General features: G+C 39.7%; 1 protein-coding gene across 1 annotated transcript in view; it reads left to right on the plus strand.

The window, feature by feature from the left end:
* The window catches only part of Wdr70 (WD repeat domain 70), a 232,336-nt gene that overhangs the window by 181,670 nt on the left and 31,414 nt on the right, over positions 1-19,252 (plus strand). Inside the window, exons 11-13 of the mRNA XM_028875604.2 lie at positions 6,728-6,827; positions 8,766-8,850; positions 10,287-10,425. Coding sequence (XP_028731437.1) covers positions 6,728-6,827; positions 8,766-8,850; positions 10,287-10,425 — 324 coding nt within the window. The remainder of the gene's footprint in view (positions 1-6,727; positions 6,828-8,765; positions 8,851-10,286; positions 10,426-19,252) is intronic.

Here is a 19,252-nt window from a genome sequence, read left to right on the forward strand (position 1 = left end):
CAAGAAAAGACAAGCTGTTTCACTTCATGCCTTCTTGAACATTTAAAAGCACAAATCCTTTGTTGGGCTTTTTTTCCCCTCCCCCAACCACATTTCTGAAACATAAATCTAGAGTACCTAACTGGTATACCAACTGATCTCAGCTAGGGTTTATAAGAGGAGAGATTAATGTGAAGGTAACTTTTGCCCTAGCCATAAGGGGTTTGTTTTATAGACTAAAGTAAACACCTTGAATTTCAAGTTGCAAGCACACAGGGAGCCAAAAGATTCCAGAGCACTGGCGTCATATTCTGCCTGTGACTCACATATCTCAGTGGCTGAGCTTTCTCCCGCAGCTGCAGCTTCCAGCTGGCCACCACATAGAGCCCTAGGTAGTCATACACTGCAGTCACCTGGTCTGAGATGACCGAACAGGATAATTGCAACATAGTCTGGTTGTGAATGAAGGCTAGACTGTCCCTTTGCCAAGCACAGATGAAAAATAAATGCTAAATCATAGTTGTTTTCTTTCTAACCATAGTCACAGTGGTTATAGTAGTGAACCTGGATGAAGAGGGAGAACCCTCCTGGGAGATGCCTTCTTTGTTCTCTGGCATGGATGAGCGCCTCCTCACTGGCTGAGTGTCAGTACTTAAGCCTTTAGTTGCACACCATACCTGATGCAGTGATGGACTTGTAACTGTAATAAATGCTTCATGAAATAGTCGTGGTCATACATGTTTTTCCTTTTCCCAACTGGTTCATCATTTTAAGAAAATCTCATGTGTTTATTTCTTCTTTGCAGTACGTACAAAAGGTTCTCAGTAAATGTTGTCACACTGTAAATGTGATTCCTGAATTATTCATTATTTTATTTTACGTTATGGGGAATGGTAAATGGACTGTTAGGTCTTGTGTGTGTGTGTGTGTGTGTGTGTGTGTGTGTGTGTGTGTGTATGTGTGTGTGTGTGTGTGTGTGTGTTTTGTATATACAAATGTGTACACTTGTGCAGGACTAGCAGCCAGAGGAGGGCATCCAGGAAGCTCCAGGGGTCCTCCTGTCCTGCCTCCTCCATTACTGGGTTACAATCATTCAAAGGACAGTACCTGGCACTTATGTGGGTGCTGGAACCCAAAGTTCCCTCCTTACGTTTTAACCCTTGCATCATCTCTGTAGTCTTTTATCTTTAAACCATTTCTTTAAAAGAAGCAAATAAAAAGGGAGTGATGAATGGGATGAGGGAAGGTTTGATCTCATTCTCAATTTGACTGGATTAGGGAACATTAGTGAGGCATATTTTGGGGTGTGTCTCAGAGGGAGGGACTTTCCAGATAGGATTAACAGAGGAACAGAGACTGAACGTGAGCATAAGCCTGAATGATAAGGCTAAAAACGATGAAGCCTCCGAGTACTGGCATTGCCCTTTCTCCTATCCTAATCCTCCCAGGTGTGAGCACACTCCTAGAGCCACATATGTGAGCTGCGTTTGCTGCTGTGGGTGTCCTTGCCACGATAGCCTGTAGTCTCAAACTATGAGGCAAGAGAAATCCTCCCTTGCCCAAGTTGCTTCTTGTTAGATGTATGGTCACAGCAGTAAGTAAAGCAGAAGGGAAAACAGACAGGGAAAAGAAGCATCCCGGTTTTGAACATACCTTTACTGAAGAACTCAGAAACTTGGACAACTGTAAGTTACTATGGAGCATACTGTTCCATGCTCAAAAGTCTATGTGCTCAAAAATTTGTTTCTCTATGAATGTAAGCAATGTGATGTATGATAATGTACTGTATTCTAAGAGTTTCAGAGGTTCTCAGAGTTCACATGTATGCCTGGGAAAGAAACAGTCGGCCCCTGACCCACTTGAAAGAAAAGGTCAGAAATGCAAGGAAGGGTTTATCTAGTACCATAAAGAAAAGCACCGTAAGGCCAGTCCTTCCATGTCTTCCAAGGATGAGCTATCTCTAAACAGTATCTTCTTCTCTCCTTTTTTAATCATCCATGCATTGTGTTACTTGATATCAGAGAATGAATAAAAGAAATGGCTATAATTCATTGGACACAAACTATAACTTCCTAGAGACAATGGATATATGAAAGTAACCGTGGCCAGAATTAACAGACATTGCTAGAGTGGATTCTTAACAGACAAGAGAAGGGTGCCATGGTTATTTAAAGTGTAAGACATGGTGAACTGAAGGGAGATAGGACTATTTTATGATGAATATTGTTGGGCAAAATGTTAAGTAGAGAAGAATTCTGAGAGACAGCCGGGACTGACCTACTCTGGTGATGGGATGGCCAAACACCCTAATAGTTGTGCCAGAAACCCCATCCAAGGACTGAGGAATCTGGATGCAGACATCCACGGCTCAGCCCCAGGTGGAGCTCCAGGAGTCTAATTAGCGAGAAAGAAGAGGGTTTATATGAGCGAGAATTGTTGAAACCAAGGTTGGATAAAGCACAGGGACAAATAGCCAAACGAATGGAAACACATGAACTATGAACCAAAGGCTGAGGGGCCCCCAACTGGATCAGGCCCTCTGAATAGGTGAGACAGTTGATTGGCTTGATCTGTTTGGGAGGCATCTAGGCAGTGGTACCAGGTCCTGGGCTTGCTGCATGAGATAGCTGTTTGAAACCCAGGACTTGTACAGGGACGCTTGGCTCAATCTGAGAGGAGGGGACTGGACCTGCCTGGACTGAGTCTATCAGGTTGATCTCAGTCCTCAAGGGTGGCCTTGATCTGGAGGTGGTGGGAATAGGGGTGAGCTGGGGGGAAGGGGAGGGGGGCAGGGAGGGGGAGAACAAGGGAATCTGTGACTGTTATGTAGAACTGAATAGTATTGTAAAATAAAATAAATTAAAAAAAAAACAAAAAAAACAAAAAAGAATACAGAATGCACCTATTGCACTGAGTAGCAGTGTGGTTTCTTAAAGATCAGACTATTTTTGTTGTCGGCAAGCAGCTGATCTGAAAATTGGCTCCAATATGGAAACAGAGCAAGAGATCATTACTTTTTATTGGGGAAACTGCTCTCAGCCTCCTACTCCTCTGTTCATTTCTCTTCTTAATTGTAAATAGTAAGCAGTATCATTGCCTGCTGCTCATTATTGGTCCCTAGGAATGACATAATCTCTTTGCCATATTTACAGCGCCCTGTGCATCCAAGCCCCTTGGACGGCTCTGGTTTTCCCAGCTATTATGATTGTGGCTTTTTGGCACAAGTAATTAAACACCGAAAGCTGGTTTTTATTAATTCAGGCCTGTGATTCCCATGGACATTATTAACTTATTATCTCTGACTGGTTCTGGTTTGTAGAGAAGAGCTGCCACAAAAACATTTTGGTGATTCAAGCACCCCTCCACTTGCCTATTTCTTGATAGTTTTGGTAAATGATGTTCTTCTGGGCACATATACAACCTTGGGCCAGTGACAGTTTCCATCATGATCTATGGTTGCCCTATCCAAAGCCAGTGCTTAAACAGACTTAGGAAATTATAGTCAACTATCCATAGGAAGAAAGCAAAGCTTCTAGGTACAGTTGATCAGTATTTGATATTGGAATGGGAACCCCAATTTAGGAACATAAGGACAACATTTTGGACTTCAGTGAGTCTAAGTTTATCGCCTTTGTGCTTCATTGATTCCTGGATCATGCTGTCTGCCTATCCCACTGGGCATCCTTCCCAAATGTGGCAGCACAGACCTTGGTGGAGGGGATAGACAACCTCACGAACAAGAATCAAAGAGTGTTAGTGTCAAGGAGCAATGTATATGCATCAGAACAAGACACACAGGCCTGAGAATATAGCTCAGTGACAAAGCTGTTGCTTACTTACCATGCTTTAAGCCAAGGGTTCCATTCCCAACACTTAAAAGAAAGAAAAGAAATGAAAAAAAAAAAGAGAGAAGAAAGAAAATCAAGACCAGAAGTGTCTTGGGGAGGGTGAAGTAGAGGATATGGAAGGGCCCTTGATTAAAATAAGGGGCTGGAGGGGTGGTTCAGCAGTTAAGAGAGCTTGCTGCTCTTCTAGAAGATCCAAGTTAGGTTCCCAGCACCCATATTAGGCCACTCCCAATTGCCTGCCACTCCAGCTCCAAGGAAGCTGATACCCTTTTCTGACTTCAGTGGACACTGATTCATGTTCACAGACCCACACATGCACTCAATAAAAATAGTCTGGTCTATAGAGTAAATTCCAGGACAGCTAAGGCTATATAGAGAAACCCTGTCTCAAAAACAAAACAAAACAATAATAAAGTGAGAAAGGTACAGTGTTGATAGAAATTGAGGGAGGTGATGAGAGAAATCGTCTCTGGGCTCAATATGGAGGTCCCAACCCAAGCCTTGCAAAAAGAACTGTTCACCTAGTCTTGTATCCCAGCTCCTTTGACTTAAGCATCTTCCAAATCCCAAGTCAAGATATGCTATGACTCCTACCAGTAGCTGCTAAGCTAATTATTGCTCTCTTTTAGTGCATAATTCTTCTCCATTTTCAGACCCAACACTGCTCCAGCTTAGTAATACTGAGATTTAACCCCACCCACTGATATAGCAGCCAGGTAGGGGCAGCTCCTAATCAGAAATACTTGTTGTCTTTTAGGGTGGGGTGATATTTGCCGATTTTCTGGACACAGGAAGTTCTTGATCGTTCTAAACATGGATCTTTAAGCAGAGGGTTCCTGGAGTTTGGGGGCAGATTACCTATGATCCACCTTTCTATGAGACATCCATTCAAATATTCTGTTATGTTCATTCCGATCTAGAACCATGACCAGAGGACAACAGAGCTGCCGTGCATGAACAACTGATTATCTCTAGCGCTCTATAAATGGGAATGCTGCTCAGTGTGTTAGCTCTGCTGCTGCAGGAGTTGCCCTCTTTGGAAGCTGCTGAAGTAGTCCTGTGGTTTTCTCTCTCACTTTCCCTGCCTTTGCAGAGTGTCAGTGACACAGTAACCAACCAACAGTGTCATCTCTGTGGACAGTGTTTCTTCCCATCACTTTGCACATAGGAGGACATTGTTCTACTTAGTTTTCACTTGCAGTGACTTCTGTAGCAGTTGGAGCACTACCGAGTGCCTAGCTTCTTTCTGTACCTAGATTGTACTAGGGCAGCTCAAACGTGATTGGAATATCAAATTGTTTGCTTACAATTATGAAAACAGATTCCTGATGAGAAGGGATTTGCTACTTATTAAGGGTCTTAGGGTTAGGGGGATCAGTCACATGTTAGTAAGCCCATTCTGTGGGGTAACCGAGTACTTGCCTCCTCTTACTCTCAGAATCTACACTTAGGCAGCATAATTGCATATGATCATCTTTCTGAGAACTAGCACCTACTTCAGGCTGCTTAAGCTTGTGGTTCAGTGTAACTTGATCTCTTTATGAGTTGGCATGAATGGTGGAAAGGTATGTGTATGTATTTACTGATAGTAAACTGGTAAGCAGAATAAGCATCCCAACCAATTCATACTTAAGTTTAGTAAGCCTTAAATTTTAGGCAAACCAGCCTGGCTCTAGAACCAGTATACTCTAATATTTTTTTTATTTTCATTTCTATAATTTATTTAGATTTCTCCACTTAAAATATTTAATTTCATGCCTCGAGCTTTTTGTTCTTTGTTTAAATTTTGTTTTTGTTTTGTTTTTCAAACATGATTTCACTGTACTAGCCTAGACTTCCCTATCCAGGCTGGCTTTGAGATCATGGTGGTTCTCTTACCTCAGCCTCCCAAATACTGGGGATACAGACATGAGTCATCTCTAGAAACTACCACATGAAAACTCACTCATCCTTGATACCAAAATGAAATGCTTCCATGATTGAGAAGTTCAGAAATTGATACATTGAAGACTCTGGAAGACATTGTTTTCTTACCAGGAAGGCTATGAGAGTCTGCCCCTGCCTACTTGGTAGTGTTTGCTGGCAATCACTGACTTTTGGGGCAAGCATCACCTTCGTCTTTGCCTGCTCAGAATGGCCTTCTCTGCAGATAGGGTTATTGAAGATGTAATTAGGGAGTGTGAGGTTCAAATAGGTGAGCAAGTTAAAGACACAGTGCCTCGGATATGATAAGCATTATGTAAGAGCTGCTGTCATCACCTTTGATACCAGCACTACCCTACGCAGTAAATAGGCACATTAGCTAGCCCAAGGACCACAGCTGTGTGCACTGTGTCTGGAATATACTAAAAATACAACGAGCATTTTATATTAAGGAAATAATATGCTATTTTGATATCTTTTTTTTTTTTTTTGTTTTTTCGAGACAGGGTTTCTCTTGTGTAGCTTTGCGCCTTTCCTGGAACTCACTTGGTAGCCCAGGCTGGCCTCGAACTCACAGAGATCCGCCTGCCTCTGCCTCCCGAGTGCTGGGATTAAAGGCGTGCGCCACCACCGCCGGCGCTCTTTTGATATCTTATTTAATTTTATCTCTTAGATAAAGTGGGGGCATGAGCCCCATAGCTTCAGAAGCATAATACAAAAATGGTTGTTTTTTATATTACTCAGGCCTCGCTAAAAAAGGTCTCCTGCTGGGACTTATCTCTTTTTTGTTAAAGCAAGTAAAATTTGTTAAAGCCTTTCAATTTTATTTTAAAGGAACAAGACTGCAATCAGGTGGAATTAGTACTTCACCTAAGATGTATATAATTTTCTGAATGATGAAATCAACTGTTCTTTGCACAGACTATGTCTCATCTGAATATAAGAGTCGATAACACCTTACTTGTGTTTGCTCACAGGTTCATCCCAAATTCCACTATAAACAGGCCCATGACCCTGGTACAGATACTTCTTGTGTGGCTTTTTCCTATGATGGTAATGTCCTTGCCTCTCGTGGAGGTAGGTAAACAGCTTTTTGATGTGTTTCTATAAATAAGAAGATAATCTTTAGCTCTCACAAATGTCAGACTAATGTTTTAGTGCTTACTAAAGTTAGTTGTGCTGTAATGTATCTTTGCCAGTCAGATTTTTTTTTATTTTATTAAAATGTGTTTTCAACTTGGCAACATTTGTCTGTATCAAAATTTGCTAAGTGGACTTGCAAGATGGCTGAGCAATTAAAGTGCTTGCTCCCAAGCCCAGTGACCTAAGGCTCATTCAGTTCCTAGAACTCCCATGGCGGAAGGAGAAAACAGCTCCACAGAGTTGTCCTTTGGCTTCTCCATGCAAGCTTTAGCATGCTCTTGTACATACATGCAATAGACTCTCTATATATTCATATTCAACTAAAATTTAGAAATTAGGGTTTTTTCCCCTTTGGATTTTTTTTTTTATCTTCAGATTTCATAGGAATTTGGTCTTCATGGGTGGCTTTTGCCTCTGCCTTTGGAATTTTGTAAATGATCACCTACATTCTTTGATTCTCTGTGTATACACATGAGGCAAGCACTCTACCGTGAGCCACATCCATAGACCATGGTTTCCTTGAGCCAGGGTCTTTACAGTTGCTCGGGTGTGAACTCAGTAGGCTCGCTTCAAACTCTTGATTCCTCTGGCTCCTCCAGATACTGGCTGTTTGACAGATGCATATCAACATGCCCAGCCATCCTCTTTTATTTCTTCTCTCCTACTTTATCATTCCATGCCCGGCATTTTCAATCCTCTGTTTGTTGATCATTGGTGTGTAGTACTCTCCCCCCTCTGAGTTTAAACACTAACACAATTTAGTTTGGGAGCAGAGATTCCATATCTAGCTGCTATCTGCTCTTTTTTATTCTAAGCTTAGATATACTCATGGTTCGTGTTGGTTGTTCCTGATTTGTTTGCTACATCCATCTCACATGGAGGGGCTAGATAACAGCCATGGGGCATGGCTGATGATCTTTCTGTAAACTCACTTGTGACAATACAGTAACATTCCAGAGGGGAATTTTATGAAGTTCTCAGAGTACAAAGCTGTAAGTTCAACCAGGTGTGGATTAGTCCCTGGTTGAACTTACAGTCAGGTTTTAGAGGAAGAGTGCCTGTGGACAGAATGGGTTCTATTAACTCTCCAGTCTCTCTTACAACTGATCTTGATTCCTTATTGGACCCAAAGGGCTGATATGGGCACTAAGGAGAAAGGATAGCAGAGACATTACTTACATGAGCTTGGCTCTTGTTCTAGTCAGGAGTTGGTGAGTAGCCCTATAGAAATACAAAAACACTATTCTTCAAAAGAATGTTCATTACTCTTTAAGCAGCTTGGAAAAGTAGTACTTTCCCAGCAAAATGAAGAATAATAGCCACAAGTAGAATTACTCTGGGGGGCAAGGAATAACATGGCCTACATCATTAATGTTGATGGATTATTCTACCCACATACTAATGGGAAAAATAATCTGTTGTGAACTGAACTATTTTCAGTCCTGATGGCTCTGAAATTAAGGCCTTCCCAAGAAAGCAGGCTGCACTCAGCATACCACAGGGAGCTACCATCTGCTCTAATGTAGAGCTTTGGTGCAGGTTCTGTAGGGCTGCCGACTGGTGCTAATCAATCTGGAAAGGAATTGCTAGGAGGAGGACTTAGTATCATAAAATTTTATACTATTTATACTATTACTTAGTATCATATAAATTTATACTACTGCCTTTTCAAACTCCCTAAACAATTAAAAAAGGGAAATGTGCTTAGGTGCACTTGGGTCTTCCTCCCCACCCCCCACCCCCATCCATCTTTCTTTATTTCTTCCCATCCTCCTCTTTTTATAGTTACATGTTGTTTAGCAAACGTTAAGCTGGCATGAGTTCTTCTGTACAAAATTCACTTGTGTTTCCCTTCCTTCATTCCTCAATTAGGTGATGATACATTAAAATTATGGGACGTCCGACAATTTAATAAGCCATTATTTTCAGCCTCAGACCTTCCCACCTTGTTCCCAATGTAAGTCGTGTTATCTTTTCTAAGTTAAAACAATTTTTTTCATGTGTGTGAATGTTTTGCTATATGCATCCCTGTATACCACATGTGTGCCTGGTAACTGAGAAGACCAGAAGAGCACATTAGATCCCTGGTGACTGGAGTTATAGATGCTTGTGGGCCACCATGTGGATACTGAGAATTGAATCTGGGTCCTCTAGAAGAACAGCTAGTGCTTTTAAACATTGAGCCATTCTCCAGGCCCACAAGTAGCATATTTTGTTATTTGATTAGCATAGAAGAACAGAAAAGAAATTTCTTTAATGTTAATTTGCATCAAGTATTTTAAATCTAGGAAAGGGATTTGAGAAGTTTTTTTTTTTTTAATTTTGCACATTTATTTTGAAGACATAAATTATCTCTATTTGCCCATAATTTTGTATGTATATTTGTCATATACACATAGAGGTCATTTGTTATTCACACTGTTTTGTCCGGAATGACCAAACATAGTTATCTCCAGTCAACTAAGTCTGGCAACTGAAGCTTTCAAAGATTATTCTGAGGCAGCTGAGGTGGGATTTAACCTCTAAGTCCTATAATTGGTGCCTAGGAAACGGTTTCTATTTTGGAAGAAGTGAAACTTTACATCTGTGTTAAGTAATGACCAGCAGGGAGGATATGAAGGTAACAGAAGCACCAAATGAGAGAAACTGTGTGGTAGCAGCGCACCCACTCCAGCACAGCCCACTGCCTGTGCGTTATCTGCTAAAAAGAAAAACAGCCTATCAGCAATTTAGAATAGATCAGAATGCTGTGAGCCATTACACCTGCTAAGACAATGCCGACTATGTAACTTCCTTGGGTAATGTGTAGAATATTCATGATTAAGGGGCCACAACTCTGATAATAAAACTGTGGAGGAGTTAAAGGCACCAGCTTGTTTCTAGAAGTGCAGCTTCCCTCTCTCATAGAGCTTGACTTGATGTGGCAGACACCATTAGGAGGTGATAGCGGTGATGAGGGCAGTACAAGTAGTTTTGGAAAATGGCCAAAGCTAATATGACTTTATCAGATGTGTTTGTTTGTCTGCAGATACTCCAAATTGAATGTTCCTCACACTCTTTTTACATTAAAGCATGCATGGCATGGGAATTAAGAGCAGACTCTGAAGTCAGACTGCCTGCATTTGAGTCTCAGATGTATCACATCCTTGTGTGATACTGAGCAAGGCTCAGTTAACCTCTCTGTGTTAGCCTCCTCCTTGGTACAGTGAGGAGAACATCTGTCCCATGACATTATTGTGAAGATTAAGCAAATTATTGAAAATGCCTGATGTGTAAGCCAATGTGTAGGCATTAGCTCTTTCATGGGGATGTCTGTGTGTTTTTAGTTCACTCATTACTGCTGCACTGTTGTCAGAGCCATGAGTTTATACTTATCAACTCTTCTCTGTGTAGGACCGACTGCTGTTTCAGTCCTGATGATAAACTCATAGTCACTGGTACCTCTGTGCAAAGGGGATGTGGCAATGGCAAACTTGTCTTCTTTGAGCGCAGGACTTTCCAAAGGGTGTATGAAATTGACATCACAGATGCGGTATGTATCTTCTTTGTCTATCTAGTCCTGAGAATGAGGTGAAGTTAGCATCTGTTCTTTTGAATAGAACACCAACTCTGGCCTCTATAGTATAGTGGTAGTTTCTTGTTTTCGCTAACAGAGACTTTTGTTTTTGTTTTTTGAGTCAGGGTTTCTCTGTGTAACAGCCTCGGCTGTCCTGGACCTCACTTTGTAGACCAGACTAGCCTTGAACTCACAGAGATCTGCCTGCCTCTGCCTCCCAAGGGCTGGAATTAAAGGCATGTGCCAGCATGCCCAGCCAACATTAGACTTTTTACGACATTGCAGGTTGGCTGGTCTACACTGTCCCTTTTCCCTCAACACGATCCTTTCTATAGGCTCAGACTTTAGCCAAAAGTTCAGCAGAGCCTTGTTGTCTTTCTCCCTGAACCAGACTGAGGAAGGATGATATTGGTGGTCATGGAGTACATAGAGAGGAGTGACCTACAACCTGTGTGCTTCTGTGAAAGGTCATGCTTTCAGACAGAAGGAAGTTTATCATTGCTTCCTCAATCTTTAAAGACTTTGAAAAGACTGCATGCGAAGATCATAGCAATAAGAGAGGACTTACCATCCACTGAACTTAGAATCTTAGTATTTGGAAGTTTAAAACATTTATATTTAGCTCTGACATATTTTTAAAAAGACCCAGACCTTTAGTGTACTATGCATATTTATATAAACACTAAGATGTTAGCATTCATTCATTTGTTCATTCATTCACACATGTGTGTTCTGAGATTGGAGCTATGTGGAATGTAATAATGATGAATGTTCCAAGAAGACAATTTGAATTCTTTAAAGGTGTATTTTATTATTTAGATGGTAAAGCAAATCATTGTAATTTTCTGAGTGTGAAATAGGGCAATTAATGTCTGTGCCACTTTTCTCTGGCTCAAATCCTTCCTAATACCGCAGCTCACACAGTGTTCTTCTGTCGCTTTCTCCAGTTGTTTCAGCTCTTTGTAAACAGTTGAGACATATTATAGACTTAAGTGATTCAGACAGTTGAACAACTGTGTTCTGTCACCAGCACAAAGCTCATGTCGCTAACGTCTGGTATTACTGTGGGGTCTTAATGTGTAGGTCCCCGATTTGAAGCCTTGCCAGCCTTTGAATGTCACAATGTGAAGTAGCAGGGACCCCGACTCCAGTCTTATGGAGTCTAACATCATGACTTAATCTGAAACTTGCTAGTTCCTGAAATGCTGTTTTAGGGGTACATCTGGGAGCCAGCAAAAACACTAAAATCAAAGGGAAATAATTGACTATATCAATTTTAATCTCAAAAAGTAAAATTTCAGTATTCTTGTATGAAATTCCCCCAAAATGTTTAAAAAGTAAAATTATTATAGTTGGTTATTTCTGAAGTAAGCTGTATTTCTAAATGACTGTACATTTCCAGTACTATTCTTGGTGTGGTGTTTTTAAATTATAATTTAAGTTGAACTGTAAATAAATTAAGGAAAATATAGGTAGGCTTGCACATTAGACATGTTGGGCTTCATTTGCTTGTTGAAAGAACATACTGTTTGCTAGAAAAATCTGTGTCTCATAATGTGATCATGTTTTCTCTCTGCTGCTTTTCCTCTCCATGGTACTTTCATCACCTCATGTTATATACTTATTTGTTCTTCAAGTCTTCAACCAGGTTCTAAATCACATGCGGGTAGAAACATTGTTTTCTTCTCTGTGGAATCCTTGGGGTCTGCTGCACAGATAACGTTTGGAAAGTACAATAATGTGTAGTGCAAAATAAAGTTGTGTCCTTGAAAGATGAAACAGGACAAAGGCTTTTTGAGTTATGGAGATGGAATTGAACTGGAATACCAGAACAATAAGTGATTTTATTTGGTGGCCATTTTTTAAAAACAAGGAATGACACATTCAGACCCAAGTTTTAGAGTTGTTGAAATGAAAGGGTTAGATTTACAAGATTGGTGAGCATTTGTATATGAAATGAGGTTTCTATCGCTAAATGTTCTCTGAGATGATTTATCTTAACATTGGGGATATAGCACAGTTAATAGTATGCCTGTATAGATGCATAAATCTTGAGTTTAGTATCTAGAACTGAATGGTATAAACTGGATATGAGGGTGTATGCCTGTGATTCCAGCACTCAGTTTTGAGGTAGAGGCAGGAAGATCAAAAATTCAAGAACATTCTCAAACATGGAGTTTGAGGCCTGTCTACTGCCAAAACAAACTTATGTATCTACTAGTATCTGTAGCTTTAGGAAACACACTGTTGTTGACAGGAAAATTTAAGTTTTTATTATATTTTTGGTATAGATTTTTACTATAGATGAGCAAATGAGTTTAGTGCATAAGAAAAAGTACACACAGTTTTGGGAGAATCATTATAATTCATAGCTGAAATGGTTGCTGATGAGTTTGATAGGAAAGGGTATAGAAGATTGAAAAGATTCCTTAAGTAATAGCATACAAAAGGAGTGAGCAAACCAAGAGACATTAACAAAGGAAAAAGTTCATCCAGTAAAGTATATGTTATGACGAGTCATTTTGGAGAAGCAAAGAAGCAGATTTTCAGATCCATTTGAATAGACAGTTGGAGAGAGACGTTGAGACATGGACAGAACCCCACAGCATGGAAAACCCTCTTTAAATCATTGATTGAGTGGTGGTGATGAGGGTGTGTTAGCATCAGACAGCCTAGTTGTCTGTTTATGTAGTAGAATGTTAGGCTAAAGTGGCTTTAAACTGCCCTTTTGACCTGTTGCTTCAAGTTTTGCCTTCCTGGAATGTAAGAAAATAAACACATCCCTTGGAATAGATAAAGAGTGGACACTTTGCTAGAAGAGTCAAAAGGAGTGAGGGACCACTTCTTTTATTGTATGGTGTTTTTGTTATTAAAGCTCAGCAGTCACTATTCCTTTAGGAATTCCATGATTCAGTAGAGTGAGGAGCTTCTTGTTGAGTTTTGATTTACATAAAAGGCAACATCTGATAGTCTTAGTACTAACAGTTGGTACTGTTAGTGAATGCCAGGCAATGGCATTTAATGTATCCTAGATGTGTCCATTTACCTTAGCAAAGCATGATTGGCTTTATTCTTCCAATACCCTCTCCTGAAACAGAATAAACACTTCAGTAGTTATAATCTAGGACAGGAAGCTCAACATACAATGTGGACCCAAATATTTATAACCAAGAGATGTTGATCTATGCAATTAAAATCTTATTGACTAAATGTGGTCTATAATCTTTGTCCAAAAATAGCCTTTTAAAATATAGCAGGTGCAGGCCAGCTAGATGGGTCAGTGGATAAGACACTTGTTGCACAAGTCTGATGACCTGAGTTCAATTCCTGGAGCCCACATAAAGGTGGAAAGAGGGAGTGGAATCTACAAGTCATTTTTTGACCTCCACATGCGCTCCATGGTATACCCCAAGTGAATTTCCATCCCAACAATAGTAATAGAATGTAGCAAGTGTATTCTTCATGCTTTGTTTGAAATTGTTTTTAAAACATCTTACTTTAACTCTGCTTTGTGCATTTGTCACAGTCTGACTGTTTTTCTTTTTGTATTTAGTGTAGACTCACTATGGAGACTCTTAGCTCCTTCAGTAGGAGATGGCAGACGTTTAAATTTTATTATTTTTATTGCTTTCAACAATGTTTGCACACATTTTACAATGCAGGTGCAGTTATTTTTTGGATGCTTCCTTTTGTCCAATTGTACACCCCCATACACATACAGATTACACACACACACACACACACACACACACACACACACACACACACACACACACACACACACACACACTTTAATTCTTTATGACTTAACTAGTAGGCTTGGCCTATTTCTAAGATGTGTTCCAGAATGTAATTTATAGTTTGAATCTATTGTTTGTTTTTTGTACAGGTACTCACTGTGTTAGCCCAGTCTGGATCTGTGTAGTCTAGAGAAATTCCTGACCACTATCTGAATCCTTCTGACTCAGCTTCCTGAGGGGTATCCTAGGCCTTGCATAACTTGAATTTTGAGTTTACAAGCTCACTTTTGTTTTTGTGTACATAGGACCTTAATGCTTTTTAGATGTTACATAAAAGGCTTCCCATTTTTTTTCAATGCATAAGGCAAAAAAGAATGGATAAAACAAAATTTGGAGGTGACAGAAGAAATCATAACTATTAAACCATTTCTTATTTAGAGACATTCTTTGAAAAAATAAAAGTTAACTTCATAATTTTTCATCAAGCTATAATTTATTGTAAAGTGACTAGTAGAATTGTCTTTTAAAGTAGAAAATGTAAAAGTGAGCATGTTAGTATTAGGACATGGTTTATTCAGTTGTACTGTGCTAACACTTTTACAAATTTAATCTAAGAATGGTTAGTAACCTGGCTTTTCTTCATCTAGTTTGTTTCTGGAATAGTTTAAAAGAGATAGCTGACCTTCCAGAGGTAAGAGGAAAATAGTAGAAAGGAAGGACAACCCATTTTGCAGCTGAATCTTACTTCTTTTCTAGTTTGTTTCTTTGCTTAAGTATTGTGGTGAAAGGCTTTTGCTTTTTATAAAGACTGGATGAGCAATGTGTGGATAGTAAAGAAAAAAGAAGAACGCTTTCATTTTGGAAAGAAAAAACAACAGCCCATAGCATCTAGAACCACCAATGTACCACATGGTTTCTTGGGTGAGGGAAGGAATTTACTGGGTATTTTATATATATTTCTACATGTGTAGATATAATCTGGTCAGTCAATATAATGTTACTTATTTCTATATGATTTCAGGGCTGACCCCTTGGCATTAGATAACGAATTGGAAGGCTCTTCCCTGGAGAAGGGTATTTTTCCTGTTATCAGCATTTCTTAGTTGCCAGTAGTTTTTTTTGTCTAAGGTTAGGGTACCATGAGATTTCCCCTTTCATCATAGCGTGTCCATTGGCTCCTCCTTGTTCAGGTCTCATTTAGGCAGGTATGTTGTTGAAATTTTGGAGATTCTCTGATATTTCTAGGAAATGTAACCTCACTGCAGGCATCTTTTTCCTCTGACTCTTGCAATCTTTTCTAGCCTCATCCACCATGTTCCCTGAACCTTAGGTGCAAAGAGTTGTGTTGTAGGTGGATTAGTTGGGGTTCAGTACCATGTGATTACGTGTTCTCAGCATTTTGATCAGTTGTGGCTGTCTGTAGTGGTCTTTATTACAAAGAGAAGTTTCGTGGGTGAGGGGTGGGAACTACACTTATTTGTGGGTATAAGGACAAAGATCTAGAATGTGGTTATTGGACTTGTTAGTTTAGTTAAGTGGTGGTTGTGGGTTCTCCACCAGGATCCATGACTTCACAGGCCCTGGTAGTTGCCTAGGTTTCCAGAATTCCCTCTTTTGGAGTAGGTCTTTAGTCCAATTAGAGAGTTGTTGGTTACCACCAAGATATGTATGCCACTTTTTACCCCTAGGTTATCGTGCCATGCTGGTCATTGTTGTGGTTCATAGACATCATAGCTAAATAGGGCTGTTGGTAGTTTTCCTCTCTTGGACACTTGCACAGCACCTTCTGGTACCATGAGAGCTCCTCCTCATGAAGGAGGCTTTCAGTCAGTTCTAGCTCAGGGGCCTCTGGTTTATCACAGATGTGACATTAAAATTAATAACATTGATGTTCAGTAAAATTGCTATATGTATTACCTTAAGCACGTAAAATGGCGATATCCCATAAAAGTATTACACACAATATATTTAACATCTTATTATATATAAAACACACAATATATATCACATTCTTTTTCTTTTTTTTAAAAATTATTTATTTACATATTTTTATGTATGAGTGCTCTATCTTCATGTATGCCTGCATGCCAGAAGAGGGCATCAGACCCCATTATAGATGGTTGTGAGCTGCTCTATAGTTGTTGGGAATTGAACTCAGAATCTCTGGACAAGCAGCCGGTGCTTTTAACTGCTGAGTTACCTCTCCTGCCCCTCAGGTGTGTTCTTAATAGGGGAGAATACTGATATTTTAAGTGGTAAGAGATTGAAGGGTAAGAATAGATGACTATAAAAGGGCCATAAAATAAAAGACCCTTCATGAAACTAGCTATTTACCTTAATTTATAAGAGATGACCGTTCAGACTATAGCCATCCTGTTTTATTTATGCCTGTGGAGGAGAGCAGAAAGGTAATTCAAATAAATGGATATTCCAGAAGTGCTCAGAGTTGGCTTTGGAATGTGTCTTTGTTCTTACATTTGAATATAGATATATGTGATCTGGGAATTCACTTCAAACAAATTACTGAAGCCCTGCATGTGAGAGCTTGTCTCAGAAGGAGCAGAGGACTCCATCTGTTCTTCCTTTGCTACTGGGAATAGACTAATCATGTCTTAGTGATATAAAGTTCCAATTCAGGCAGAAATGCCTCTCCCTGAAAGCTTCTAGAAGTACAGGAGTTGAGTAGCATCTTTGTCAGGTCAGGCTTATACTAGTAGTAATGCACAGAGCTACCAACAGTGTAAATGCCAACAGAAATGAAACTCTAAAGACTGCATTTGGCATTTATCTGCCTTCTTAAATATAGTGAAACTTCATAATGCAAAACACAAGGAGATGGAAAATGTGGGCTTTGAATTAACTAGCTTTTCCATTATCTGATTTTTATTATAGAGCAATCAGGCTGCTGGTTACCTAGACAATAGCACTTACTTTGAATTATGTATCATTTTGAATAAAGTGATATCAGCTTAATGACATTTCACTTTAATTCACTTCTTGAAGTATTAAACAATGCAGATCCTAGAAGGAACCTGATCAACATATCTGTATATAATAAAGTCTGTAATATTTGCCCACAGCCAAGTGATAGGGCAGTTTACCTAACAGAAAGGCAGGCTTTCAGAGGTTAGGTTGTTTCCTGATCTTCCAAGATGTGTGAACATGATAAAGAACCCAGGCATAAGTAGAAAAATGTTAGTATTTAATGTAAATTGACCACTGTAGCACCGCCATGCTTTTTTCTTTAGTTACTTTGCCGATAATATCTAGCATGGCTTTTAGGATATTGTTTCCCTGTCTATTGGACACAGTCATCAGTCAGTACTACTTTATCTAGGGGTACGTTTTAATCGCCAGGGCAAAAAGATACTATTGAATATAGTGAAAGGCAGCTTTCTGTTTTCGCTGCCTTTATGACATAGAAGATATGGCACCAGGAAGGCACTGCACTCTTTCCTGGGGTTTCCTGAAGGAACCTGCTTATACATACAATTTGCATGTAACTAGAACTTAGCTTGAATTGCCTGCTAAGTTAGCCTCCTATTGTCCAAGAAGGACTTGGTGAAATGACCATCTTGTTTTCAGAGCACCTGAAGGTATCATGCTGTGAATGTTCCATAACAGCAGTACTCAGGATCTGAAGAATGTCCATCTGCAGGCACACCAGTGTGTTGAAAGAAAAGGAGCCATTGATTTCCTTGTAGTCTATTAGTATCTGCCTTATCAAGTCTTGAAATATTTTAAGAAAGGAAAATGATAGGTACTAGTGTACTGCTGATTCCATTGTATTATTTAAAAAAAATTATGCAGTGAACTTTACCTTTTTCTACAGAGTGTGTATAATGGAGTGATTTTTAAGACATATTATATATAATCATAAGAACCATCATCTTCATCATACAGTCTTTGACTACTTGCAAGAGAACCCTGAGAATGTACTTATTTGAAGTTCCCTTATAAACTAAACTATAGGCCATTGATTGGAAGGGAAGACTTCCATTTATGTAGCTATGGAAAAGTCATCATCTACGCTGGGGTGAGACTTCGGTGGTATGGCTGCTTTAGAGTCACTCATACTTCTGTCAATAACTCATTGGTTTGTGAAGTTGGACTTTGGTGGAATCATATTTTGGTTTGTCATTGGTGCCTAGTAAGGAGGGGACTAGGTTTATTTACATTTCCCCTGGGAGAAATTCTTGCAACATTTATGGATTTACATAACCAACACCACAATCAAGACAGAGAACAGTTCTATTAATACAATCTCATTTCCCCAATCCTCTATATATCCCTGTCTATAATCCACTTCTGCCCCTCTCACTCCTAACCTTTGGCATTCACTGTTTTTTTAATCTATCAATATTGTGTTATCTTTTTCAAGAATTTCATAAAGTGTGGGCCTTTTTGAGACTGGCATTTTTTTTTTCAACAGAACGCCTTTTACAGTCCAGATTATGTGTACCAATAGTTTGTTGCATATTGTAGCATAATTAAATGATATTTATCATTTTGCTTTTTGAAACTGTGGATGTTTTTTTCTTTTTTTTTTCTTTTTTTTTTTTTTGTTTTCCGAGACAGGGTTTCTCTGTGTAGCTTTGCACCTTTCTTGGAACTCACTTGGCAGCCCAGGCTGGCCTCGAATTCACAGAGATCTGCCTGGCTCTGCCTCCCAAGTGCTGGGATTAAAGGCGTGCGCTACCACCGCCTGGCTGTGGATAAGTTTCTATAGACATTTCACATGCAGTTCTTTGTGTAAACAAAAATTTTCATTTCCCTGAGATTGGTTTTTATATTCTAGACCAGATTTTTTTGTGCAGTATGTGATTTATAGATATTTTCTCCTAGTCTTTGTGTGTGTGTGTATGTGTGTGTGTGTGTGTGTGTGTGTGTGTGTGTGTGAGAGAGAGAGAGAGAGAGAGAGAGAGAGAGAGAAGCATGAATGTGTGGGGGAGAGAGAGAGAGAGAGAGAGAGAGAGAGAGAGAGAGAGAGAGAGAGAGAGAGAGAGAGAGAGGCCATAGCATGCATGTGTGGGTCCAGGGACAACTAGACTCTAGACTCCTTG

The sequence above is a fragment of the Peromyscus leucopus genome, chromosome 11 (genome assembly GCF_004664715.2).
Source record: "Peromyscus leucopus breed LL Stock chromosome 11, UCI_PerLeu_2.1, whole genome shotgun sequence".
Classification (NCBI taxonomy): domain Eukaryota; kingdom Metazoa; phylum Chordata; class Mammalia; order Rodentia; family Cricetidae; genus Peromyscus; species Peromyscus leucopus.